This window comes from Poecilia reticulata, linkage group LG8 (genome assembly GCF_000633615.1).
Source record: "Poecilia reticulata strain Guanapo linkage group LG8, Guppy_female_1.0+MT, whole genome shotgun sequence".
Lineage (NCBI taxonomy): Eukaryota > Metazoa > Chordata > Actinopteri > Cyprinodontiformes > Poeciliidae > Poecilia > Poecilia reticulata.
In genome coordinates this window covers 9,971,215-9,997,927 of record NC_024338.1, presented here as the reverse complement: position 1 = coordinate 9,997,927, position 26,713 = coordinate 9,971,215, and the positions used below count along the sequence as shown (strand labels likewise).

The 26,713-nt window shown below is 39.6% G+C and overlaps 1 protein-coding gene across 6 annotated transcripts; it reads right to left on the bottom strand.

Annotated features, from left to right (window-relative positions):
* Nucleotides 1–764: 764 nt before the first annotated feature.
* usp7 (ubiquitin specific peptidase 7 (herpes virus-associated)) lies at nucleotides 765–25,306 on the bottom strand. Of its 6 annotated transcripts, none has more exons than XM_008415719.2 (32): nucleotides 24,986–25,306; nucleotides 24,161–24,436; nucleotides 19,920–20,024; nucleotides 18,640–18,838; nucleotides 18,073–18,211; nucleotides 17,714–17,802; nucleotides 17,501–17,609; nucleotides 17,161–17,291; nucleotides 16,958–17,012; nucleotides 16,793–16,873; nucleotides 16,437–16,527; nucleotides 16,172–16,254; nucleotides 14,256–14,365; nucleotides 13,581–13,758; nucleotides 12,323–12,467; nucleotides 12,088–12,218; nucleotides 10,486–10,620; nucleotides 9,988–10,089; nucleotides 8,859–8,964; nucleotides 8,198–8,290; nucleotides 8,054–8,121; nucleotides 7,859–7,959; nucleotides 6,688–6,841; nucleotides 6,264–6,331; nucleotides 4,987–5,095; nucleotides 4,247–4,324; nucleotides 4,043–4,143; nucleotides 2,966–3,065; nucleotides 2,632–2,751; nucleotides 2,473–2,544; nucleotides 2,296–2,386; nucleotides 765–1,204 (listed from the first exon to the last, which is right to left on the bottom strand). In XM_008415719.2, exons 1-32 carry the CDS (start codon nucleotides 25,017–25,019, stop codon nucleotides 1,098–1,100), a joined length of 3,561 nt encoding a protein of 1,186 aa, XP_008413941.1. In that variant the 5' UTR covers nucleotides 25,020–25,306; the 3' UTR covers nucleotides 765–1,097. The 6 variants fall into 6 exon arrangements, with proteins under 6 accessions (XP_008413941.1, XP_008413942.1, XP_008413943.1 ...); XM_008415720.2 differs by having other exon boundaries at nucleotides 4,987–5,089; XM_008415721.2 differs by having other exon boundaries at nucleotides 13,602–13,758.
* Nucleotides 25,307–26,713: the final 1,407 nt, after the last annotated feature.

Here is a 26,713-nt window from a genome sequence, read left to right as displayed (position 1 = left end):
GGCGACAGAGTCGAGAGAGATGGAGAGTGGGGAGGGAGGGAGAGGAAGGAAGTGTGTGCGTGTTTGTGTTTCGAGGAATGAGTAACAAACTATTAAAGGGGAGGGGCGTGGAGGGCAAAAGTGTTTGTGCACGTGTGATTCGAGATGTTACGAAAAACAGACGGTCCTGAGAAAGCTGCGACAGTAAGTGCCAACTCTCAAGATTAAAGAGACAATTCTGGTTTTTCTCCATTTATTTTCAACAGATGCCGTTTTGCAGATTTTTTTTTTAAAGTTTTATTATACAAGATCTGCAAAAAATTAACAGATTTACTGTCCTCCAACCAAACTAAGTGAGAAAGAATTGTGTAAACTTGGAAATACTGGTTTTTTTTTTTCTTTTTTTTGTTGCACTATAGGATGGGAGAAGGAACTATCACGAAGCTCTGAGCAAACATCTTTTCATCTAATTCAATACATAGCGGTGCAGTTCCTCTCCAAGCAACTTCATTTAAAACAACCCTCCTTAGCCCCAACGAAGGAAAAAAAAAAAAAACAGAAGTAGGGAGAAAAGACGTAGTTTCCGCTTTTCAAATTCATCTTAAAACCCAATTTTACATCTCCCACTTCAAGACAGGCAACAAAAAGCAGGCAGTGAACAGGTAGAAAAGCCGAACAGCCTCAAACGTAAAGGGAGACGGTTTAAAAAAAAAAAAAAAAAAAAAAAAAAAAAAAAAGAGGAAAAAAAAAAAAAAAAAAAAATGTACAACAAAAATCAACAGTCAGGAGGTGGTTGGTGCAGTTTATTTTCCTTTGAAGAATAATCTGTCAGCTGCAGCGAGATCCTGTGTCGCTGAAGTCGTAGTGCCGGTGCAGAGCTGTAGAGGTGTCCAGGCGGGTGTTAGAGTGATGAACACACACACGCATACAAGCAAGCACGCACACCCACAGTCTCGCACACAAACACGCACTCACACACACACGGTTGGTTACAGTCTGTGGTTATGGTTTGTTAAAGTGGGAAAGAGGGAGGGAGGAAGGATTTGAGGAAGATGAGGAGAACAAAGAGGAGAAGGAGGAGGAGGAGTCGGGGTCGGGAGGAGGGGGGCCAGGCTGCTTTAGTTGTGGATCTTGATTGCTTTCTCCAGGTATGTGTAGCGACCTCTCTTTGGAGCTTTGTTGAAATGATCCAACCCTAGCCAGGGCCGTGGGTGGGACATGTTACCTGTGGGGGACAAGATGCCAGAGAGGTTTGTGAGGCGCCTCGGCTGCTGCCCGATTAAATAAGTAAATAAATAAATAAAAATACAGAAACATCTCCTGGAAATACAACATGAAGAAAATGTGTTTCAGAGCAAAACAAGGCCCCATAACCAGAGTTTCTGCACCAACTCAAATTAAAGACTTTTTAAGACCGTTATGAATTAAATTTAAGACCTGTGTCACAACATCAAATTGTATTTTTTACATTTTGCCAAGTCTTTTTTTTTTTTCCCCAGAATGCACATCGCGTTATACGTGTTGGCGACAGAAGTGAGCCAGTGGCAAAGATGAACATCACCCGGGCAACTGGCAGCAGTTCACACTTATCAATGATAGATGCAAACAAGACAACTAGCTAGCAAGGGTATATTAGCAGCTAGTTTAGCTGTAGCATCAACCGCTTGAGTCACATAGAACATTCAAGTTCTGCCTCACAGAAAAGTGTGACAAGAAAATAAACTAGATATAATAGTAAATAGTCCCGCCACAACAAAAAGACAAACATCTCTCCGCAGTACTTTCTTTTCTTCCTGTACTTATCCACGGTTGGAAAGTCATAAAAGCAAATTCAAGACTTTTCTAAAAAGTTGGTAGCAACCTTGGCTCTCCCCCCGTTCTCCATGAGCCAGAGCATTCTTCACATGTTTTGTTAATGTTTAAAACATTAAGTTTATTGGCAGAGCGTCACTGTAAATAATCTCCCAAGTTTAATAAATGACCATACCAGTAATTATTTACCACATTTAACTGTTTGAAACTCTGAAATAGCGCTTTAACGTTTGCGCTCCCCTTTATTATATTTGGCAAAAAAAAAAAAAAAAAACTGCTTGTTTAGAGGTCACCTAAAATCCTTTAAACCTATTTGTGACACAACGTGGTTGAACTAATAACGCAGGGCAGCTTTCGGTTGCTCAAATGTTACTGGGAGTTCTTTGTGTGGAGGAAATCCCTTTTGAACTTTAGTGACCTCAAACCCAAAACTGAAACTCAACATGGAGACATTTGTATATTATAGTGATGCTTCACATCCAAAGTTGCATCAACAGGAAATACCTGGCTGTGGCTCAAAGTCCTTCAGGTTGACCTCGTACTCGTCTTCGGTGATGTACTGATGCCGGCCCATCATCACAATCGCAAACTTAAACTTGGAAAAATTTAGAAAATATGCAAAAATAAATAGAAATGTTTTTACTTTTTTTTTTTTTTTTTTTAAACAACGTGACACCACACCTTCTCAAATTCTTTCTCCTGGATGTCCAGCATGGTCTGGATCCTCCTCATCACCTCCCTAAACGGCTCCCCCTGCAGGGAGGATGGAGAAATTTAAGTCACTCAATAGAAATAAAACAATCCGACAAACATTCGACACGAAGCCACGGCGGCACATGCCTGTCTGATCTTGAGCAAGAAGGGAATCCCAAAGGTGCCAAAGACTTCCTTGTGGAAGTGAGCGACTGGGATCAACATCTCAGTGTCCTTGTCCAAGTCCACCTGGTCCAAAGGAATCTCCTAAATGTAGAAAATGGGATTTTTTTTTTGTTTGTGAAAAATTCTGGGTTGTATTTATTCTGCAGCTGGAAATATTCAAAGAACCAAAGCAGCACTAATCTGATTCTAAAGAAGCAAACTGAATCGGGCGCGTCAGAGCTGACAGCTCTGCAGAGGAGATGTAGCTGGAGGAGGGCAAAGCGGCTAAAAATACACACCTCCCAAACACACTTACCTCTATTCTAAAGGTGCGACTGGCAGCAGGAGATAAACATTCTAGCAGCTCGTCCTCCTGGTGAACCCCGATGATTTTATAGCTTACTATCTCTAACAGCCTGCAGGGAGGGAGGGGAGACAGAAGAGAGTTTGATGTGAAGCAGCAGCTGTTCGAAATACAAGAAATTATGAGGAATTAAAAACGACAGCAGAGTCATTAAAAAGGTGGAAAATATTCTTGCGGTTCTTTTGGTTTTACTTCGAGGTTTTTCAGGCCAAATTTTCCCATTTTTCAACTATGTAGACAGATCAGCTGAACACATTAAATAATGCATTTAGGGTTAAATATTTATCCTTATGATCACAGTTAGTCAAAGCAAAGTTTAGAACTAAAGCAAAAAACTAAAATAAAAAAGTAGAGATCTGTTTTTTTCCCCCAATTAATACATATTTTGCAGTCAGTAACTCAAATCGCAAAATGACCTAAGCGACCGATAGAAACTCAAGTTGTGATGCTAAGAATAAATGTCTTTACCCCACCAAGAAACGGCTCAGTAACAGAAGACATAAAGATGCCAAGATCCCCAATTTACATTTTTCCATACTTATCCAGAAGTGGAAAATAAAAACCAAACTTTGAAGGCATCTGTAGGAGATGTCTATTCAGGTATTTAAGTACATGCCAGAGGAGAAGATTTAATATTTGATGAGGCTGCAGCAGCCTCAAACGTCACACCAAATTATTTCACTTTGATTTTTATTTAAATAAATAAATCGTAAAAAAAATGACGATTTTTAAAAAAATATTTGGAAATGAAAGACTATAGCAGCGGCTGCTCCTCTGTGTGTGAGACATGAGCCACTCAGGTGAAGTTATGTTTCTGTGTGTGAGGCCAGTACTACTTAAAAAAAGATCAATTTAACCCTCAATTAGCTGAAAACCTCAAAAAAATACAATGCGAGTGAAGTTAGAGTAAATCAGTGCACCAAATCCTGATCAAGTTTGTATTTTAATTTCCCACCCCCCAGTTTTAGAAAATCGGTGGAATTTTAAGGTGGATATGTTGCTGTGTTTCGCGTATTCTGAGATAAATACCTGAGCTTCTCAGAGCCGTTTTCAGACAACTCCACTGCCTTTTTACATTCTTCCAAAAGGTCCCGTACGCAGCCATGTTTGTCAGGGTACAGGGTGATCTCCTGCAATAAAAGTGTGTGAGAAAAAAACAAACATTTGACCAATTGCATAAATACACAGAAATACATTTTTAGCTGAACAAAACAATCAAAGCGAGCGGCTTACCTCCTCTCTGAACTGGCTGTTGAGCCATATGCATTTAAAACTCCTCCTGTTCTCAAAGTCTGTAATCTTCATCTTCAACTGTGAGCACAGCAAGAGGAAAACACGTTTTTATTCTTTTATTCGATCGTAAAGGCTGCCTGTGATTCACCTCTTTCCGTCGTTAACGTTTGTACTCGTCTAAAAAAAATTTGACCCAAACGTGAGGATCAGAAATAAAAATGTGGTAAATACTCATGGATAAACCTGGTAGCAAAAAAAAAAAAAAAAACGAAAAAAAAAAAAACTGTGGTCAATTCCCCCAGAAAGTTTTATTTTCTCTTTCCCAGCTGTGAGGCCACAGGTGGTTCACATTGTAACAAACGAAAAGCTGCAGACTTTAAAATAGGGAATTGAATATATAACTGCAATAGGATTAAACTGATTATGTACTTAAAAACACACCGGGCTCTCGTATTTTCTAACTTTAGCTGGTTGGTGTAAGCCTACTGAGGTAAGCCCGAAATCTCGTTAGCTCAGCCTGGACAATCTATCGGCAACCCACTGAACGGCATCAGAGCGCGAAAGCAGACCAGCGGGTGACGACACTTTTGCGATAAACGGAAAAACTGAGTTTTAACACGTCTTTCTAGCCGACGTAATCCAGAAAAATGTCTTTCAAAATCCAAATTTGATGGCACAAACGCGGCTAATCGGTATATGACAATTAAAAAGAAAGAAATCAAATGTCCAAGCATTCCCACCTGCTGGTAGTAAAGCTTCTTGGGCTGCCGAGGCTTGAAGAATTGCAGCAGGTCTCGCAGTGTCCCATCATAGTTGTGTCTGAGAGGATTCCCTGGACCGTCCCTGTACCTGGCCACCACACCACCAGGCAGGGGGGGCAGGGCGGTGAAGGGAAGGAAGGACGGATGGAGAAAGACGGGAGAGGGCGCGGGGGAGGGGAGTCATGGAGGAGAGAAGATGTGTAAGTTGGCATGGAGAGAAAGATGCACAGAAGAAGTGAGAGGCGAGAGGGAGGAGTTAAAGAGGAAAACAAAGAGAGAGGTGGAGGGGGGACAGGTTACACAACATTTCTCACAGCTGGAAATGACCAAACAGAAAGCAATCAAGTCCAAGACGCAACTCGGTTAAGGCATTTGGCAAACGTTCAACAGACTGGATATTGTAGATCATCTGAATCAAGATTTTTGTTGCCACCGGAGGACAAAAATTGGGAAAATTTATTAAATTAAAAAGGCAAACATTTGCTTATTGTGGTTTTCTTTTGGTGTCTTATTTTACCTTCTCTACAATAAAGCTCATTTGTTATTAAATCTGTACGTCACAAAAGAGTCAGAACATAAAAAGGGCGTTGGACTTTAAAAAGCATCTTAAAAATCGGCTCTTGGAAAGTCAACATGTCAACGCTGAGCATATGGAAAGATGTATAGCTTTGAAGGTCGTTTCCTGTGTTTCTTATTTTGCAGCGTTTGTGTTTTTTTTATCCCTGTATTTATTATTGTGCTCAACCTCAACCTGCCAAAGGGACTAGAGATGGAGATCAGCTACCTGGCTATAATCTCATGTATTTACATGTAAATATTCATTAATAGGCATTGTCCCATTTAAAAGAAATTAATCTGAACTGTTGAAGAAAAAAGGATAATTTCCACAAATTTGGGGTCATCATTTTTTTCCCCATCTTAGTATTTTTTACATTTATTTTTTAACCATTGTTGACTTGTGGTTGGAGGCCGAATAAAATAATTTCAAATTAGTCCAACCTGATTGAAATGTTTTTACTTTTGCTGCAGCAAAAACTGCAACAGACTGAATAAAATATATATTTTAAAAAAGCAATAAATGGACCAACAAACAAATTTAACCCCTACCTAAATATAATTTAAGACATTTTACACCTTAATTATGTTTTATCAATTCATCTACAGTCTATACATATTCTATACTTTATTTTAAAAATTAAAAAAACTCTTAAGATGAATTATTGTGCGTCAGTGTGTGGATGGGACAAGCCTCCTACCCCTGGGACTTGAAGAACTGCAGCAGCATTGGATCTGTGTTCAACCTCTGTGCGACTGTCTTGGCCACCTGACAAAAACACACACATTACAAGTAGGTTAGCACCCGTCAGGCAGCGTCTACGTCAGGCGCCTCGAGCAAACCAGACGAACAAACAAAGCAAATAAAGATCAGATTTATACGTCAACCAGAAAACTACACATCTCCTTGCATAATCAGTAAGAATTTCAAAGTGCTAGCGGTACTTTAAGCACCCAAGAAGAGCTCAAATTCGATTAAACAAGTAAATTTAACTTTAATATTGTTAAACGTCTTTTCAGCATGAGAAGAAAAAAAAAAGATTTTTGCTCAATTTAGCTGTACGAAGGGATGAAAAGAGGTGACCCCTCAATCCAGGCGGCATTAATCAAGCCGAGCAAACGCACCTGAAAATAGTTCATGCGGTTCGAGAGCGTGACCACGAAGCCGGGGTCGTTGTGGATGGTCTTGTCACAGAAAATGACATCAACTCGGTGGTACAGATCCCGGAAATAGTCCTTCGCTGTGGGCAGCTCACTGCTGTCGTTCTCTGGGTCGTCCCTGTGCAGGGAGCGGCAGGAGAACGAGATTAAAGCGCCGCTCGCGTAGCGACAGACCGTACGGAGACACAACTCTCCATCGGGATCAAAGTTGTTTTTGTTTTATGTGGACAGAATCAGTCAAAGACAAAAGGCACACACATACACACACACAGACACACACACACACACACCTAATATCAGAACAATTTCAGATTAAAAGATAAAGTTAACAGATGAACAGTTTTTCTGCTTTTTAAAAAACAAACTGGACTCCAAACACGGTTCCTGAACCTGCTTCATGTCAAAACTCCAAACTTCCCCAGGCGAAAACTTTGATTTCTTGTTCTATTCCAGTCTCCAAGCACAAGTCTGAAATGTCAAATTAAATTTACTGTGAATATTTCTACAGTTTAAAACATGAAATATGTAAAAAAAAAACAACAAACAAACAAAAAAAAAAAATAACTAACCTATAAAAAAAAGGAAGGAAGGACGGAAAGGAGGAGTATAGGATGGAAAGAACAGAGGGAGAAAGGATAGGAAAGAAAAAGTACAAAAGGAATGATAAAAATGAAAGTAAAATAGGATAGAAGGAAGAAGGGTAAGGAGAAGCGTTAAAGAAAGGAAGGATACAAAGGATGAAAGAAAAGGATGGAATCAAAAAAGAATAAAAGAAGGAAAGATAAAAGAACGGAAGAAAAAACTAAAAGGATAAAAAGAAAAAGGAAAACAGGAAGGAAGGAAAAATAGTAAGGATAGAAGTTAAAGACAAATTATGACTTGGCAGATTAAAAAAAATGGACCGGTGTAGGGAGGACAGATGGACGGACGGTTGAGAGACCTTGTAGATGACTCCAGAATTTTCCTGTGTTAAACTCTGGGAATATTTTCCTCCCGGCTCCTTTCTATTCCCACACACATCCACATCCAACACATGCCTAAAACCAAATCCTCCTCTCTTCCAGGCTGCACAGAAACAACAACTCTGACCCGGGTTTACAAAACGCTGCCGGTTAAAACAAACGGCAAAACTCACTTCTGGAAGACAATTATGTCGCCGTCCATGAGCTCGTCTAGGGCCTTGTCCAGAGAGACATCGTAGTCCTGGATCCGCTCCGTTAGGTTGGGCTTTACTTCCTGCAGCAATGAAATCATCATCAAAGTGGGATGAAGTCAAAACCGGCGGAAAACGTGGTGAAAAGTCACACCGACGGCAACAAACAGAGCTCACCTCATAGAGGATAAGGCTAGTTTCCTGCTGGAATCCTGCTCTCTCACACATGACTGGCAGCAGGTCTCCTGGGTGAAGCAGGAAAAATTGATTTAGTACAAAATAAAAAAGGTATTGGAGATAAACGTCCAGAGATATTCTTACTTATTTTGCAGGATATAGGTGTGTAGATATGTCCACAATAATTTAAGCTTCTGGTTTTGGGGTCGTACATCTTCAAGAACAACATGACATCATCTTAAAAAAAAAAAAAGCATATTAATTTAAAAAAATACATATCAACCAAGTTAAAGTTCAACTGCAACCCAATTTAATAACTTAGAATGTTATTGAAAAGCCCCTTTATTTCAGAAACTTTATCACTCAGCGAAACATGTTATATAGATTAAATACACAGAGATGGACGTTCGAAAGCCTTTATGTTTGTTAATTGATGGTAATTTTCCATTTACAGATGATGGAAATATAATGTTTAAAATTAGGATATTACATCAGACCAATAAAAATGGATGTTTTTAAAAACCAAAGTGCAACCTTAATGAAAATGACATTTAATAAATGCTTAAAGATACTTTAGACTAGAGACTCATCGGGATGTGTATCCGAATCTCCCCTCTTGATCGTTCAAGTTTTAAAGCGTGAAGATAAAATGTATTGATAACAAAGAGGGCAGGTTTACAACAACATGCCGACCTTCTCTGTTGAATCTGATTAAACACGCTTAGAGACCCCGACATATTTATATTTAATGTTTTCTCGCTACAGAAGGATGCGTGATTGGATGACGGACGTGAGTGAAACTCACGGTCTTTGTCAAACTTGGGTAACGTGGCTCCGCTGGCTGCCAACTCTGGATCCACGGTCTCCAGAAATATTGTCCAGGGGTTTTCGTTGTCACTCAAGTCGATCATCTAACAAACAAAAACACAACATCCAAAATGGTGACCTTGCATCATAGCTTGAGGCATTTCCCAAAGAATAAATATGTAAATAAACAGCAAATGTTTATTTCTTAGGGTTTGTACATCTTTCTCCCACAGGAAAATTCAGGAAAACTTTTCAAACTTTACCAGCGCCACACTTTAGAGGTAAAAATTACGAAAATTAGAAAACAACAACAAAAAAAAGAAGTCTGCATTCACATCTATGCATCATTTGTAACTATTATTAATATTTTTCTCACTGGTCCGAGAACAAAACACTGATGTAACAAAAAAAATCCTCATATTTAAAGTATAAAACATAAACCAACCTTTATTCAGCCACACAGATCAATAAGTCATTGAACCATTAGGAATAATAAATATTCACTACATTGAAACGATCCAAACAGATCGTGTTAAGGTAAATAATATTCCTGCTCACATTAAATGTTTAAATAAAATAAACCAAGAAATCTAAAAAAATAAAATAAAATAAAAAATTCCCTAAATTTTCTGGCACTTAGCAAATAGAAAATAATTTTGGCAATTCTAACCGACCAAAAACAGGAAAAGAAAGTTTAGCCTGACAACTTCAGACAATGAGGAAAAGGAAAATTATTTATGTTTCAATTAAGCAAATGAAATCATCTGGCTTCAACTGTAAAACAACATTTTCCAAATTTATGCTAACGTTAAATTGCACTTTATTACAAACTGTGCAGGTTGAATATCAAGCACTTTCCAAGCCTTGAAAACAAACAATTGAATTTCAAACCCCAGTTTGTCCTTTAAATAACGGATTACAATACCGGAACGTATTTCTGAAGATCAGCGTTTGATCAGAGCGGTGACGTAACAATTTCAAGGATTTTTTTATTTGTGGTTTTCAGTCGCGTCTTTAAAAGCGCTTCCTCCTAAATCGGGACGACCGGAGGCGCGTGACTCGAACAAAACCTGATCAACTGCTGAAAACACGCCCAGAAAAAAACCCTTTCTGAAGCAAACACGTACCGATTTGTTACAATCGGCCTCGTAGTCGAGCATGGCGGGTCGCTTGGTTCCGTTACTGCGGGCCTGCATGGGCCAAAGCCTCATCTGGTCCTGCGGGAAACCCTGCAGCACAAAAATGCTCAACTTTAGAATACTTTACAGAGACATGTTGTAGTTGATAACAAGGACAGAAGGAATGAACGGTAGTGAATGTCAGTGCACTTTTTTCTTCTTCTGACAGTTTAGATTCTACTTTGTAGGCAAACAGGAAAAACGACAAGTCTTAACCTTCAAACAGTGACTGTGGCAACGCTTTGAGGAAAAACAGAACTGCTTTCCCCTGTGAGATAAATTAAGTCCCACCTTGACTTGAGGTTGAAAAGCAACAAATACAGGCATGATTTAGAGGTTCAGCTTTTTTTTGTGCAAAGTGAATTTTGATTTAGAGAACACATTACGGTAAAAGAATCTTTCGTGTTTTGTGCAACTCTGCGCCTCGGACGAACATGAGTGACTCACCATGGTTTGGGAGAGGTTCTGGACAAACTCCTGCAGGGTGGAGCTTTTCAGGATTTTGAAGACTGTGTACTTTACTTTCTCTTCGTCGTACATATCATTGCCCTGATGCCCACAGAACTGGTCCTCTGTCACCATCTGGATGTAGAAGATAGATAAACATGTAGAATGAGAAAGATGGAACAGCAAAAAAGGTCTGAATGTTTAGCATTTCACACATAAATAAGCCCAGAAGAATAGCCTCAGCTGAGGGCTGACTAGATCTGCATGTGGTCTAATATTGACACAAAACTGAGGAAAAAACTGTTTTATGGTATTTCCAAGAATGTTTTTATTCCTCCGTTTTTATTTCTTTATATTCTAGGCAATAACAATAACACATTTTGCTGGACGACAAATAGTCACAGTATTTCTTTTGATGAAGATAATGTTGCCGTTTTGTGGCTACTTTCAAGTAAAATTGATAATGGCAGCATAATGCAAGTTCAACCCTCCCAAAGACCCACACACTTAACAGTGGAGCTGAGTGATATTTTAAAAATCCAAAGTAAAAACACAACAACCAAAAGTAATAAACCAAATAAAATAAAGACCACACACATCTGAAAGCACAATTAAAATGGTTTATGATGTCTACAGTTACCCTTCAAAGTAGAAAGTATTGCACCAATTTTAATTTGTCCTGCGTCCGATTAACTGCAACAAGCTTGTTTGCAAGTAAATATTAAAAACAATGCTTTTGAACAATTATTTGCTTTTATTTGTTCCGCTTTTTATTCATTTGTACTTTCATTCAAAAACAAAAATCTGATTTTACATCCCGTGGCAGAAAAAAAAAAAAAAACAGCAGTAAAAATGAACCAGTTTTAGCTCCTTTCCTAAGGAAGGAAAATATTTAAACCAAGTTGTCCATCACAGTAGAAGTGGGTTAAATAACCACACAAACTCATGCAAGGCAATAAAGTCAACAAATAAACCCAAAATATGGTAGTTTGGGCTGGGAGAGGACCCCAAAGTATTAAACTAAAACCCTGCATCGACTTGAAGAACAAAACTTCACAAGTTCCAGCCTCAGATCGGATTGAAAATGGAAAATTTGTCACCGAAACGCTATAAAGCCAACCAAAATAATCACTCAAATTGCTTCTATTTAATGAGTGGTAAACAAGCAGAATTCATAAAAGCACTTTTAATTACAGCCACATTCATCGAAACACACATACACACCGATGCACAGGTCTTGTACCAAGCTGGAATCAAACCCACAACCTTCTGATTGTCCCAGATGAACCAATCAGTTCAAGCTGCAGAGATATAATTAAAACGCCGCTGCTTTTACTTTTCCCTGAAACTTGTATTCCACGTATCTTGTTTATGATGACATCCACATTTTCTTCACTTCTAACCATTAAACCTCCTCAACTTTTGGCATCCAACAGGCTGAGTATATTACTGCCAAGCAGAGTGAACTAAGGACACCATTCCAAATGGTCGTTTGAAATATTAATACTGCAGAGGCCAAGATTGTTGTGATTGATCGCGCAGCCCCAACAGAGACGGGGGAGTTCCTGCGTATCGCATAAAACTGCCTCTGTGGTTTCCTACCTGAACCTGCATGTAGAGGTGCGCCTCTTGGCGTTCCTTCCTCTTCTGTGCTTCCACCCTCTTCTCCTCCTGCAGACGCTCCACCAGCTGCTGGGGGATGTCCCCATCAGTCATCGGCTGGAGAACCTCACCTAAGTTAAAAAAAAAAAAAAAAAAGAAGAAAGAAATTACATCCATCAACCAAACTCACTTGAGGCTTTCGACTTGATTTTTCCCCCAGAAGGGTTTCACTCACTGAGCTTGGATTCACGGATGTAGACCAGCATGTACGCGTTAGTGCAGTGACGGACCGACAGGTCGTCGTCGTGCCCGCCGTAGTTGTGTTCTATGGCCTCCTCCTTGGTGCATCGCGACACCACGTCGTCGTCAAACTTACACCACTGCAGCAGGAAATTAAGCGATAGGTGGAGAGAGGGAGGAGGGGGGGTCAGGGCAGGAAGTGACTTTTCACACGTCTTTGTATCCATACCACTTGAACTGTTTCACATTTTGTCACTTTACAAATAAAATGTATGTTATACTGAGATTTTGTGTCACAGACCAACACAAGGGACTGCGCTATAGAAGTGCACAGATTATGCTTTTCTGGATAATCTTTAAAAAAAAAAAAAAAAAAGGTCTGACCTATTCCAATCTATCAGTTTATTTTGAGTTGAATAGCTAACAGCAGCAGTAGAAACATATGGTACCTGCAGGCTTCAAATTTAAGTCAAATTTAAGACTTTTTAATTTGAGTTTGAATAAAACGTATGTAAAAAAAAAAAATAAAAAAAACAACAAAAAACTGTGTGACTGAAACTTTTGCCAGACAAAAAAAAGTCACGCAAAAAACTAGATACAAGCTTAAACAGCGACAAAATTTAAGACCTTTGATTTGCGTATTTACAGCAAATCAACAGCAAATAACTTTTTTTAAATGAATTTATTATCATTTTAAGCCCTTAGTTTTAGATGGAAGAATTTAAGACTTTTAAAGGATGCAGACATCTTGATGATTTAGACTTATTTAATTTACATCATATGTTGGGACAATTTTGCTGGGAAAGAAAAAAAAAAAAAAATCAAAAAACATCCCGATGTTGCGTATTTTCCTTCCGTCACAGAATGATTTATATTAATAGATAATATCAAACCAAAATTATTCTCGGGTTCTATATTGGCTACATTAGAAATGCTGGGATATAATCAAATTAAATTCCTGATAAAAACTGTAATTGAGGAATAAACTCATCTTTAAACATATAGAAAACCGTAAATTGAGAGCCATGAGTCTCTGACTTGAATTTCTGTCGAAGCAGTGCAGGTGCAATCCCTTGTCCTGGTCTGTTTGTGCTACAACAAGGAGCATGAATACTTTTGCAATTTTCTGTCTCGTAATATTTTAATTTTAACATCAGAAAATAGACATAATATGTGGAACAGATGTAGCATAAACAACCCCCCACACCCACAGAATTTTTGTTGCAAAAGTGCATAAAAAAATTTGTCCTTACAATTGGTTCCTTGACACTCACTTTGCCGTCTCCTTTGGGGTTAAGATAGACGACGTAGTGACCGCCGTGGTTGTCCCCGCTGTGCACCAACACAGCGTGTAGGATATAGTTTGCGGGGTCCTTGGAGTCTGGCTTCTGCAGGAATTCGTCCAGAGGTAACTGGTCGGGAAACTCGAATCTGCGACGGTGGGAGGAATCACAGCAGGAAACGATCGACGAGTTAAAGTCAACGCGCACGTTAAAGAAGAAACAAACACAGAGTTCAGGGAGGAAAGCAAGCAATAGTTCATGCAGGAATATGACGCAGGAAAACGTCACAACAATCTCCAGCATTCGTTTTTGGTTTCATTTATTCCCTTTCATCTTTCAACTAAAGACGACTCTGACAAGAAATCATCTGAGCGGCGTACATTACTGCCATCGCAGGGTGATGGTGTGGTCAGGCTGTGTTCACACTCAACAGCCTTTTCTGGAAATAAGCGGCACCCTTTAACCTATGGTAATATGGAGCAGACGCTCTAAATTTATACCCTGACATCAGCCACCGGCACATTGTGAGGCTGGAAATGAACCACTTTGAGGAGGGCTTTTTTTTTTTTTTTTTTGTGAAGCGATGCACAAATAAACCCATCAGAAAAGAGAAGGAAAAAAAATGAAAAAGAAGTCATGCTTTACCTGTCATTAATCTTGATATTTTGGTCAGTCTGTGGGTCATACATGAACCTCATCAGCTGCAGGTGAAGGATCGGAGGGAAAGTAAGGAACTTCACACCCTTTTCTGCCTCCTGCAAAGCAAAATTACATGTTAGAACATTTGCGTGGAAGATTTTGCTGATGGATTTTATTGCGGTGTTGGTTTAAACGTGATACAGGAGACAAACTAAAATACAGTTATAAAAAATAAATAAATCCAAAATTCAGATTTTTCCATACCACACAACCACAAACTTTCAGTGGCCAAAACGAAGTAGAAAAAATGTATAAAGTGAGCGGAAAATGGTCCGTAGTGTTTGAAATATTTTTAATTTTATAATTTAAAACTTACATTTTCATTTTGTAAAGAGTACGTCATAGAAATAGAAGATATTTTAAGTATCATTACTAAAAAATGATGACCAGAAACTAACAAAACAAAACAACATAAAAAAACACTTGCAACAAAGACCGCAAAAACCCTATTTTCCACACTATAAGGCGCTCCTAAAATCCTTCAATTTCTTCAAAAGCCGACAGTGCGCCTTATAATCTGGTGCGCCTTATATATGGACCAATATTGAGCCTAGCAAGGGATAGTTGTCAGAACGCTGGGTTGTTAATAAAGTTTGACTGACCGATCTACCTACCGACCTGATAATCAGGTCGTCTGCAGGTCATTTAGCACCACGTTCTCCACAAACATGCTGTGCGCAAACGGAGAAGGGTGACCATTGTCCGGCCACGCCCCGGTCCAGTCGCGAAAGGCTCTCCTCGCCGACGGGAGTTTGACTGTTTTGTTGACATTCCTTTTAGTGCAGCTCCATCTAGTGGATGCATAACGTAACTCCAGCCTCTACTGTAGCATCTATTCTATGCGGGGGATAAAAAAACAAAAAAAACAATGCGCACTGCATTTTTATGCGGTGCGCCTTATTTATGAAAAAAGTTTTAAATAGGCCATTTATTGAAGGTGCACCTTATAATCCGGTGCGCCTTATAGTGCGGAAAATATGGTAAATCAATTGCAATGTCTTTGTAAACAAAATTGACCTTCAAAAAAATAATCACCATCATAATGGAAATCATCCAGCTCATTTTAATTTGTCATGTGTTTAGTTAATTAATTGCTCATTGCAACAGGCGATGTTTCAGATCAAAGCGATGGTAGGGAAAGCTCTAGTCCAGATAAGACAAACAAGCAAGTTGAAAACAGGTGGTGGTGGCAGCATCATGCTATGAAGATACATTTTTGCACCAGAGGATGAGAAATCTGGTCAGAGCTGATGGGAAAAGGGGCAGCAATAAATATACTGTAACTGTAGAGGGGGAAAACAAACCAGAGTGGGTGTAAAACTCCAGTCCTTGAAGCCTGGTTTCCTGCAAACCTTTAGATGCATCTCTAGTCCAAACCAAGCCGGCATGCAATGAAGTTCTTCAGAGTCCTGCTAATGAACTACTTATTTGATTCAGTGTGTTGAAGCAATGAAACGCGTCTAAAGGCTGGAATCTGATCCCCGTGTTAAAGGCTGGAGCAGAGATTCACCGCCTTAAAGATACAACCAGACCTGACGAAATGAAATTATTTAGATAAAAGCATACTCATGTGGTAGAATAGCTTAGTCAAAGCCCAGACCTAAAGCAACTGGAAGTCAGGCAGGATTTGAAATGAATGCTCGTAATCTCACATGGAAAAATAGCAACTGTTCTGTAAAATCCACTCCCAAATCATTTTCCTTCCACTTTATAAAGTGTGTCCTTCAGGAAATCCCAGTGCAAGACATTAAAGTTTGTGGTTTTACAGCTAAAATGTGTGGGGAAAACTATGATTTTCTACATATTGCAAAAAGATGCAAATACATTTCCATAGAGCAGCCATGAGCCAAAACTAGACTTACTTGAAGACCGTGCTCTCCTGCGTCGTACTTGTTGTCTCCGTCTAGCTGTTCAGTCGCAACATAATCTTTAAATGACTCGAATACTTAGGAACAAAAAGAGAAAGACAAAATTAGGAAAAAAAGTTTCCATTTCTTAATGTCTGTACACCTTACTATCAATTTTAGTGAAAAAAATAAACTAAAAAATATATATAAAACTGACAAACAGATTCATGTAAATCCTAAAAAAAAAAAAAGGAATTTTCAAAAAGTCTTGCGACTTAACTGTTCTTCTTTCCTTTTATGCTAAGCTGGATGTCGTAGTAGTCCTCTATCCGCTCAGACCGGTAGTCCACATGCTTACACTGGATATATGACTGAGGAAAGAACACAAACGGGTCAGAACGCCGTTCGGCAGGACGGGTAGAAATAATCGTTCTCACAGGATCATGTCGTGATTTAACGCACCTCTATATTTAAACCTATACAGTCCAGAGATCCATCTGAAACGACGTTAGTCTGCTTTGTGCCGGTTTGATTACAAAATCATACGTGTTTGGAGCAAAACTCGAAACACGTCCAACAGCTGCGTACATTTTCTTCAAGTAACAAGACAACAAGAGAAACTTGGGACAAACTTACCACCATCTTTCCTCTGAACAGCTTGGGGATGGTTCCTTCAACACAAGTGCCTTTCATCTTGTTCTCCACGTTGTCCAGCAGCTGGACAATCACACGGCATGATGCGTTTCAGGAAACATTCAGCAAACACCCGGGGATACATTTAAGACCAGCTAGAAAACTTACAACTCTGCACAGCTCCTGTACATCGTGCTGCATGAAGCTATCCAGTGTTTCCCACCTGCGTATTAAAAATAGACAAATAGAACAGTAGTTGGATATAAAATCCAAACGGATGTTTTAAGATTTCACTCAAGAAAGGTCACATTTTCAAACATGAAATGCTTGTTTTAGTCTATATATGTAAAAAAAAAAAAAAAAAAATCTACCCAAAAGACTTTGTGAGTTTTTTGGTGCCGACTGGTTTGTCGCTGTGCTGCAGTTCATAGAAAACCCTCTGCAGCGCCAGGGGAACACTCTTGGATGAGTCGTCGCCTTCTGTGGGCATCATGTACACCGCCTACGAAATGAACAGGTTTTAAACGGCAATACTTTAAGACAAAGGTTGTTTCTTGATGAGATAAAAACATTTAAATCATAAAACATTTCATTCGGTTAAAAGAATCTGAGAAATACTTCAGGGTTTTGCGCAATAAAAACAAGTGAATGTGGACTCTGGTTGACGTGTTTATGTAAAAACAATGAAAAGATTCCAGGAAATAGCCGTACCCGTCGTAACTGGTTAGTGAAGAACAGTGTCTGTAGCAGGCTATTCATGTAACAAGTGGCTCCCTGGTTCTTCAGTCCAACGTAGCCTGTGTGTTTCTTGGAGTCCCAGCTGGTTTAATCAGGCAAAAAAAAAATTAAAATAAAAGATTCATAATCAGAGATTCAGTTCAAAAAGATGCAAGTAAAGCCCAGCAGAGGGATAAATCTACTTACGCGACTCCATGTGGAGCGTCTGCCTGGACGTAGACTTCAAACGTGACTTTGTCGTCATCAATAAAGCCTCGCTCTGGATCCGTTACATCCTGTGATATAACAACAAGAGGACGTAAATTCAAACGATGAACTAAATTTAAACTGAGCAAACATGCATCACCCGGCAATTAACAGGGAAACAAGAAGCTGAAAATTTCATTTCCGCGTACTGCTTGTATAGACGCTGCGAGTTGTGAAAGCAAATATTACATAGTCTGTTACGCTCCCGTTTCGTGTCGGGAAAATAACGGGGAAATGGTAAGAAAAATGTTTTGAAAAGTGGACCTTTCCGTTAGCTCTCGTTGGGTTTGTGTACTTACACTCCAGGACATGAAGTTAGAGAAGCCCCAATCGTTTTCCTTGTGGAAGAATAGGTGACTGATTCTGCGGCTGAATGACTTCTCGTCGTCTTTGTAGTTAATGATTTTTAGCATGGCCTGAGCGTGGCAAGACCACGACCTGGAACGGAAATGGCAGGATTACTTCCCACACACTGAAACACAACCTTAAAAGAGAGAATCTATGGGTTTTTATTTAACTGTAGTGCAATTTTAAGAGGAGATGAGAGGGTTCCTGCACTTTTCCTCCACTTATAAGTGCTTAACGGGTTTTGTAAAGAACAAAGAAAAATCTTGTTCAACAACGAAATTGGACCTTTGTGTTAATGTCTATTTAAAAAAAAATTAAGGATCATTAGTTATTGGATAAATTTAATCCTAAAGTGACCATATTGACTAAAATCTGACACCCCCCAATAACCACCAACCAAACATAAGAAATCTACAGAGAGAGAGGGAGACAGAGAGAGACAGAGACAGAGACAGAGAGAGAGAGAGAGAGAGAGAGAGAGACAGAGAGAGAGAGAGAATGGAACCAAAGTCACATACGTGGAGTCCGACTCGGCGTTACACTGCAGGAAGAAGCCGACGCTTTTCTGGTGAGGCCGGTCGGGGTAGAACCGCGGCATCACCATTATCTTCCAGGGCAGGTTCCGGACGAAGCAGGCCGGGCTGAGAACGGACTCGCTAAGGCGACTGAAGCGCTCCACGACGAACCGGAAGGTCGCCTCCGATCTCCAACTGGTGTCTGCGAGGAGATGACGGACAAGAAAGGACAAAATATAAAAACTGCAGGTGCTCTAATTGATCATAGACTGAAACAGTGAGGGAGTTGAGTCTAAATACATTTTCTCATGTTCACACTATTTACTTTAAATTTAACTGACTAATGTTAAAGTAATCCGTACAAACGTAAACAGACTGGTATTGTGATCTTGTGCACTTCAGATATCGATTTGTTTGCACAATAAGGATATTTATTTTACTGTACTTAAAAACAGACTACGGCAGCTAAACAAAGGCAGATAACTAAAATAATACCCCTTTGTTCAGTTTGCAGAGTTTCTGCAGATCTCACCAAGTCAAATTGAAGACTTTAAGAACATTGTGTCCTGCATCACAACAGAAATGTAGCATATTTTGCATGTTATATAGTAGTGGCAAGCTTTTTTGCCCAGGAAACATGTAGCATCGTACAGATTAGCAAGTGTCAAAGACAAGCACTGTTCATCTAACTGCTGATAAATTTACACTTACTAATAAAAGGTGGAAAAGAGCTAGGTAGCTAGCAAGACTATATTAGCAGACAATTAGCGGTAGCCTCAACKGCTTCCAGTGGAGAAGATGTCTGTGTGCGACTCAGACTTTTACCTGACAGAAAAGTCTCATAATACAAACTACATAGAATTTATTAATTTTGCCATCACAAATTTAAAACATGTCATTTTTAATGTACTTTTTCTTGTTCAAATTTAATACACTTTAAAGCCTTAGATTTAGATACATGAATTAAAGACTTTTCAAGGATGTGTTTGTAGAGACATAAAGTAATGCCTTTAATGTACATTGCTTAGTGAAAATCAGAGAAAGGGTAGAGACAGATGCTATGATGCATAAATAGAAGCAAAAAAATGAGCGAGAGTAGAGAAACTAAACCAGCAGGTAAGACCTCATACAAAACCAGCAATAAAGAAAAACACTGATTGGCTCAAAAACAAAAAAAGTGGTTATAGTCGAAGAAAAAAAAAAAAAAAGAAAAATCTAAATCATAAGATCTCAAAGTATGTCTCCAAGTATCATCTGCTAGCATGAGCGTTCATCCTCCTCACCATCCTCCATGTCCTCCTCTGTGTTGTTGTGCCCGTCTGCCATGGCCACGTTACCGTTGATCACCGGGTTGGCCGGGATTCTTGGAGGGTCGTCTGTCTCCCCAGCTGCGCAGAAAAAAAGGGAGAGAAAAGATGACAACACTGCACGGATAAAGACAGAAATAGAAACCATCTGAAAAACATTTGTGCATCATAAACTGTGCTAGATTGTTTTTTGTCTTTCTCCCACCCTTTAGTAATTTTACTAAAACCTGTGAATATAAACACATTCCATTCAGTGTTTTTTTGCTTTCGTGTTTTAGTTGCAGCTCCTGTTGAGGACAAAACAAAATATGTTCTACGGTGTTACACCCTGTTGGGAAAAACCATGCCGAGGCAACACGACAAGTGTTTCCCAATGTGTGTGTGTGTGTAGACAGATTGATCTCATCAGGAAGAGAGAGTGTGTGGGGGTGTGTGTGTGTGTGCGCGCGCGCGCGCGCGCGCGAGTGTGTGCATGAATGCAAAAACAAAAGATCCCCAGAAAGGACAAAAGGGAAGAGCGGGGTGGATAACTATGGACAGGACGCAGAATTAAGAAGCAAGTCATTCTTTAAACAAAACACACGACACACTCGCAGATGATGTTAATTATCCCACTGGCAGAGGCTGATCCAGAGCAACATGGATGGTACCAGCGTCGCTTCAAGGTGGGAATGCAAATATGGAGAGGATGACAATGATGCTATGGCTTCTTAAATATGTCCCCGAGCGTGTGACATCTCTTCTGTCGAGTTTTGTTTGTTTTTCTACAGATGCTGCTCTGAGCGCCACCAGTCAATCTGGTAACATGACTGAACCGTGCCTTCAAGAGGCTGACCTGGTTTCCCCCAAGTGGATTACGCCACATTAATGGAGTCTGTCAGTCAGGTGCATGACAACTTTGTCCCGCTTAGGCAGGAGTCTCGCCTGGAACCCGTAAAGGTTTCTGCTTAAGAACGCAACAAACAGCCTCTCATTATTTCACCGACTGCAGGGGGAAAAAAATAAACTCATTACTACTACTTAGAAATGTATTGCCACATAGCGGAACAGTGAAATGTCTAAAGGGCAGCCTTGATTTAAAAACAAAACATTCTCAGGAAGCGTGTTCACAGGTTCAGAAAGACAAAAGCTTTCCGACCTTCCTAAATCTTTTAGGAAAAGCCACGGAGCGGGAGGGGGGGGACTGTTCTGATGCAGATAGCGCGCAACATTTAGGCGATTTCAGATATCAGCAGTCAACTGATATTCCTAGTCATGAATTATAAGCACATGCTTTTTACTGTGATCAAGTTGGTCCTATACATACATGTATAGGACCAACAATATTAAATATATTTAACCATGCAACGCCCCACTGAGACAGTGGTTTCTTAACAAGGAGACGCCCCAAATACCAGAAAAAAAACTAAAATTAAAAAATAACAATGCTTCTATGATTTTTTTTTTCACCATTTTGTCAATTTAGAAAATAAATATGCGCTCAATTTTGCTGTGACTTGTAAAACCAGGTAAGTAAATTATGTCTATGATATAATCTACAAATACAACTTTTCTTGAATAGTTAAAGTGTTTCACTATTTTTCCCTCTTAAATTCAACTACAAAGATTGACATATGGATCAATATAAACCCAAAGAAAAATATTTTTATACTCAAAAGAAAACAAAAAACTTGCTTACAAAAAAAAACCCAGGTCAGTCAAATTATTGCAACTAATTCTCCTTTTTAAAACTTTTCTTTTAAATACAGTTGGCAGGCTAAGAGATGGCTAAGAAAACGTTCAATTCTAAAAAATATATTTCAAATTTTTTTTTGCAAATATTGGTATTAAAACCATGAAACTATTATATTTTTTTAATCAAGAGGTTACCTATTCATTTGGTGTTGGTTGCCTCAAACAGCCCAGTCAAAATAATCAGAACTTTATTCTGGTCTTGAATTCATGTCAGTACAAAACTATTCTGGTCGTTAAGATAAAAAAGCATTGGTGCTTTGTAAACAACACTATAAAGATTTTTAGATGTTTTTTTTTATTATAATTGATATTACAAAAAATCCTGGTTGTTAAAGTAGTTCATTTTTACACTTCCAGACTGATATCATTTAAAAATTAGGCAATGCAAAAACAAAAATCTGGAAACAAAATATTTTTTTCTTATTCCATACATATTCAAAGCTGGGAAACGGTAAAAGCAAGCTCAATAAAAACTAAGTAGGAACCTTGCTCTTAACGTGAATGCATCATAGTTCACCTGTGGCGATGTAGATAAATGACTGGGATAAAACTGTAATCAACTGTAACTAAGACATAGTACAGCAATTAATAGCAATGTGTTAGAATAAACTGTGGAAAAAATATTAAACAATTTGTTCTCACACTTGTAAGGGTATAAAGCTAAGAAGGGGCTGACTAGTAAATGCACCTGCTACTAGTGAGACAACTATTAAAAACAATGATCAATACAAATAATGAACAGACATGCTTAGTCACTGCAAAACAGAATAAAGTAATTGGTATTGCGTGTGTTACACGATTATCATTAATGTGTGTTAGATTAGATAAGAATTAAATCACAGAGGCTAAATGACGCAGCGAGGCTCTCTTAAAGAGTCTGAACGGACCCTAAAGTTGACATCGATAAGAGATAAATAAAAGTAGCAATTATGCTGTTGGTATGTGTGGGAAATGGTCCACACACGTTTCAATGGCTCGTCCCGACTGCAAATCGATCCAACAAAAACACAGATCATTAAAAATGGCGAGAGCTCCCAGCCGTTTGGTCCTTCATACAATGAAGCAGCAAATCCCCGCGCTGCCCCCTGTGTGGGCCTGGCTTACCGCACCACTAACAACAGTTACTTTTCAGCTCTGCCAAACGGCTCTTCTGAAACGCCGTTAAACGTATGAAACAACGGACTTATCCGGGAGGTTGAACTATTGTTGGCGTTTGAAACTGTTATGATTAAAACGTAAAACGACAAAGTGCATGTACCGTGGTGAACACAAGCTGGTACTGACGCATCTGCGTTCCCGTTAGCCACCTAGCAACCATTAGCAACAAAATGATCTGCTGGTCCTTATTAGGCAACATTAGCTGTACACAAAAACACCAACTAGCATGCTAAATTCAATACAAGGTGAAAAATGCAACAAAACGTCATCACTCTAGGATAGGAATTGAGAAAAATACAAAAAGAAATCCGCACCGGGTTAGCAACCAAGGCCCAAACGCTCTAGCAGAATCGAAAAGGCCACCATTTTGGAACGCCACACACCCCCCTCCGTTAGCATACGCTAACTAGCATGCTAACCAAGGATGACACAAAACGAACTGGGCCTTGAAGCTAATTTACCAGTTTAGAATTGCTTGTCACGCAAACTGTGTTCATTGTGTTTGAGAGGAATATAACTACACAAAGAAATAATGTACTTTCTCTGACTACATATCTAACTTTAATAAAATGTTAATTTATTGAACTGCGGAGCGTTTCACTGTGCAATTAGCAGCCTTCAATTCAAACACGCTACTAGCACTCATCCTCTTCAGGCTAGCAACGATATCTATCGAACAGTTATAAACGATAGAGTGGCAAACTACGGTTTAATCACAGAAGCGTTGATGGACTATGCAGACAGGTATTTTTATCTGTCAATTCAACCCAGGAACTACAGTGAAGAAAGATTAATTTACCGTGAAATGGATTCATGTGATTTGCAAAACTAAGCAACGTTGTTTACAATTCTTTAGTTTATCAACGATCAACACGACCTGAAATCTATAGAGATTGTGCCCCCATTCTACACGTTTAATTAATAAACCACATCAGATCGCTTGTCACAACAGAGTCGGCGGCGAAGACTGAACAGCAAGAGAAATGCGGTAGCCGAGCCGAATGAATGATTTATACGGCCAGTCTCCAGGTTTAAAAAACAGCCACACCAATTGGGTTTATTTGCAAGTAACTTCTAGCTAAAAACGTGGGAAGATAAATTAAGCACAGTTTGCTTATAACGCAAAATGAGGTCAGCTCCGCGCGAGTCTGCTGCAACGGGCGCACAATCAGCAGAAATTCAACCGGCTATCCCAGCCAGCCTCGGGCCTTGTTGTTTACTGTAATGTTGCGCTCAGACTGCACCAACAAAACGTCACTTATTTGCCATGCACCAGGTAAAAAAAAGTCAAGCATTTTGCAAAGAAGTCTGTTCACCCTTCTTACCTTCCATCTCCATGTCCTCTGGTTCGCTGAGCTGCTGCTCGCCGGCTTTCTGCTGCTGCTGCTGCTGCTGCGTATGGTGGTGGTTCATGTTGGCAGCTGCTGTCGTGATGCGGTGCTCTCTGCTATCTCCGTCACCCTCGACCTTGTCCGGGGCAGGCTCCGCGGGGAACCGGGTTCTGGGCTGCTGGTGCGGTGTAGCGGCGGGTTGCGGAGGTGGGGTGGACAGGTCGAGCCTCGGCGGCCGGGCCTGCTCTGTTGCGACCTCGGCCTTGTCCGCTGTCAGCGCCGGGGAGTGAGGAGGGGAGGTCAGCTGGGGAGCGGGTAGAGAAACGCGGACGTATTTGCTCGCTATTCGCCCAATCTCGGCGCTTTTGTTGGGTACAAGTCCCTGGCTGACGGCGGGGGATTGGGACTCCGGGGAAGGAGACCCGTTGAAACGAACTAAATCAATCCGGTTCAACCCCGGGAAACGAGGCTTGCACCTTCAGAAGCAAATACCCCGTTTGCAGCTAGCGTTCAGCTACCTGACACTAGGCAGCCAAAAGGTAATACAGCTGCAACAATGAAAACAAAGGCTCATCTGCTAGGACACAATTAGCAGGTTTGCCAGCGGTATTCCCAGTCCGTCTGCTCCTCCGATTGCCCAACGACCGGGGGAGAAGGAAGGGAGAAGCTATCCATTCAAACCAGTTTCCACTAATGCTGATTTGGAAGTTCACGGAGACAAGAGTTACCAGGGCCTCGACATTAAACAATTCCCATCAAAAAACGCCCCTAAAACGATCAACGACACGACGCGGCTCCTCGCTGCATTTTTAAACTAACCTCTCGACTGTTTCTGAGGAATGTGCCCGGTCATACGATGCTGTGCGGCGGCTCTCGACCCGCTCCTCCCGTGGTTTGTGATGTGTTGGGTCTGAGGGAAATCTCAAAATGGCGGCCGCGCTCTTCTCTGAAATGTCACATCCGCATGGTGATCCAAACACGAGCCCATCCCCGACGAGGTTCTCATCTGTGTTAACTCATATGGGCCCGGTATGTTCCTCGCACATTGGACATATTACACAAAAGTGCATTTATGACCTGAAAAAAAAAAAACTAACACGAATGGTATAATCATAATAAAAAAACGTTTATCCACATTTTTGAACGAGCGTGCTATGGGAAACAAAAACGACTAACTTCGAAGTAATGACACAAATCTTTTTTTGAAACAAAACTTTTGATATTCGTAGCTCCTTCTCAAGGCATAAGCAAACTTAGCTACTGCCGAGGCCAGCAGAGGGAGCCAACGAGCACTCTATTTTTCTTGTTCTCAATGTTCTGGTATCAGTTTGATTTGTCTCAGAACTTGGACCTTTGTATTAGGAATGATGTCAATGCCAACTTAACTGAGTTGTTGCAAGTAGAAACAACAGTTGAATTCATTATGTATTGAAATGCTAACTGCTTTTAGCAATACATCGCCATAATAATTATATTTGCTTCATGTTGTGCTTTTAAGCTGTAAAGATAAATATTCACAAATCAGTATACTGCAGTGTGTGAACCCTTGTTGCATTCTGTTAGAAATCCTAATAAACTTTGTGTTATATGGCAGCCAGGCTAGATATTAAACTCATGCTAGGAAACCTGAGACTGTCTCATATGGTCTATCATTTGTTAATCTTTTCTGCTGTTGTTACCTGTGCAGCAATGTTCATAAATTAATGTTTTCCTTGTGCTTTTAAACCTAATCAATTAAACTGACATAGCCATCTGCTATTGGGAGTACATTTAAATACTTTAATTTTGAGAAATGACATTTCCTATGCAATTCATTGACCATTATTTTATAAATAATATAAAGTCATTAATTTGAGAACCAATGAAAAGCTATTCAGTGTGCAAAGCAAAAAGATTGACTAATTGAATAGTTTTGCAATTTGCATGATATAACCACCCATCTCAAACCACATACATTTTATAATAGCTAAAACACCCCAGATTTATTTCCACTTAAATTGGCCAAAATCACACACAGGTGTATCAACATGGGTGCACAAGATTAGAAGGTTTTAGCAGCTTGTGAATTTGACAAGGGATTTTTTTTTTTTTTAAAGTTGAACCCTGACTATGTCTGGGGCATAGTCTAAAAGTGAAGGGTATTCAAAGCAACTGCTGACATGCCCTGTTCTGGCTGCTTAATTAACTCTAAAAGCAGACCACAAGGTGCTAAAAGAAGTTTCCAAAGTCCCTAAAATGTCATAAATGGAACTACAACAGTCTTTATCTTCCTTTGAGTTCAGACCTTCACAACTAGAATGAGCTACTTAATACTTCCTTTCTCTGTGTTAATAATGGCAAATACAGTGAAAAAAAAGGGGGGCGGGAGTACTAAATTATTTTTTCTTTTTCTTGTTTGAAAAGAATATTTCCAAAAGTAGAGACAATCAAATATATTCTTTTGTTGCTTGAAATGAGGCACATTTAATTTTAGAATAATTCTTGTTTTCACAATACTTATGAATTGAATAAAAATAATAAAGGGTTGTTGTGTGAAAAAGCTAAAAC

Coding starts and splice junctions, on each gene's coding strand:
- usp7 (XM_008415719.2), bottom strand. CDS start 25,019: ATGACCGGGCACATTCCTCAGAAACAGTCGAGAG. Junction 6,842..7,858: donor GACATAATTGTCTTCCAGAA/GTGAGTTTTGCC, acceptor CTCCCTGCACAG/GGACGACCCAGAGAACGACA. Junction 6,332..6,687: donor ACCGCATGAACTATTTTCAG/GTGCGTTTGCTC, acceptor TGTTTTTGTCAG/GTGGCCAAGACAGTCGCACA.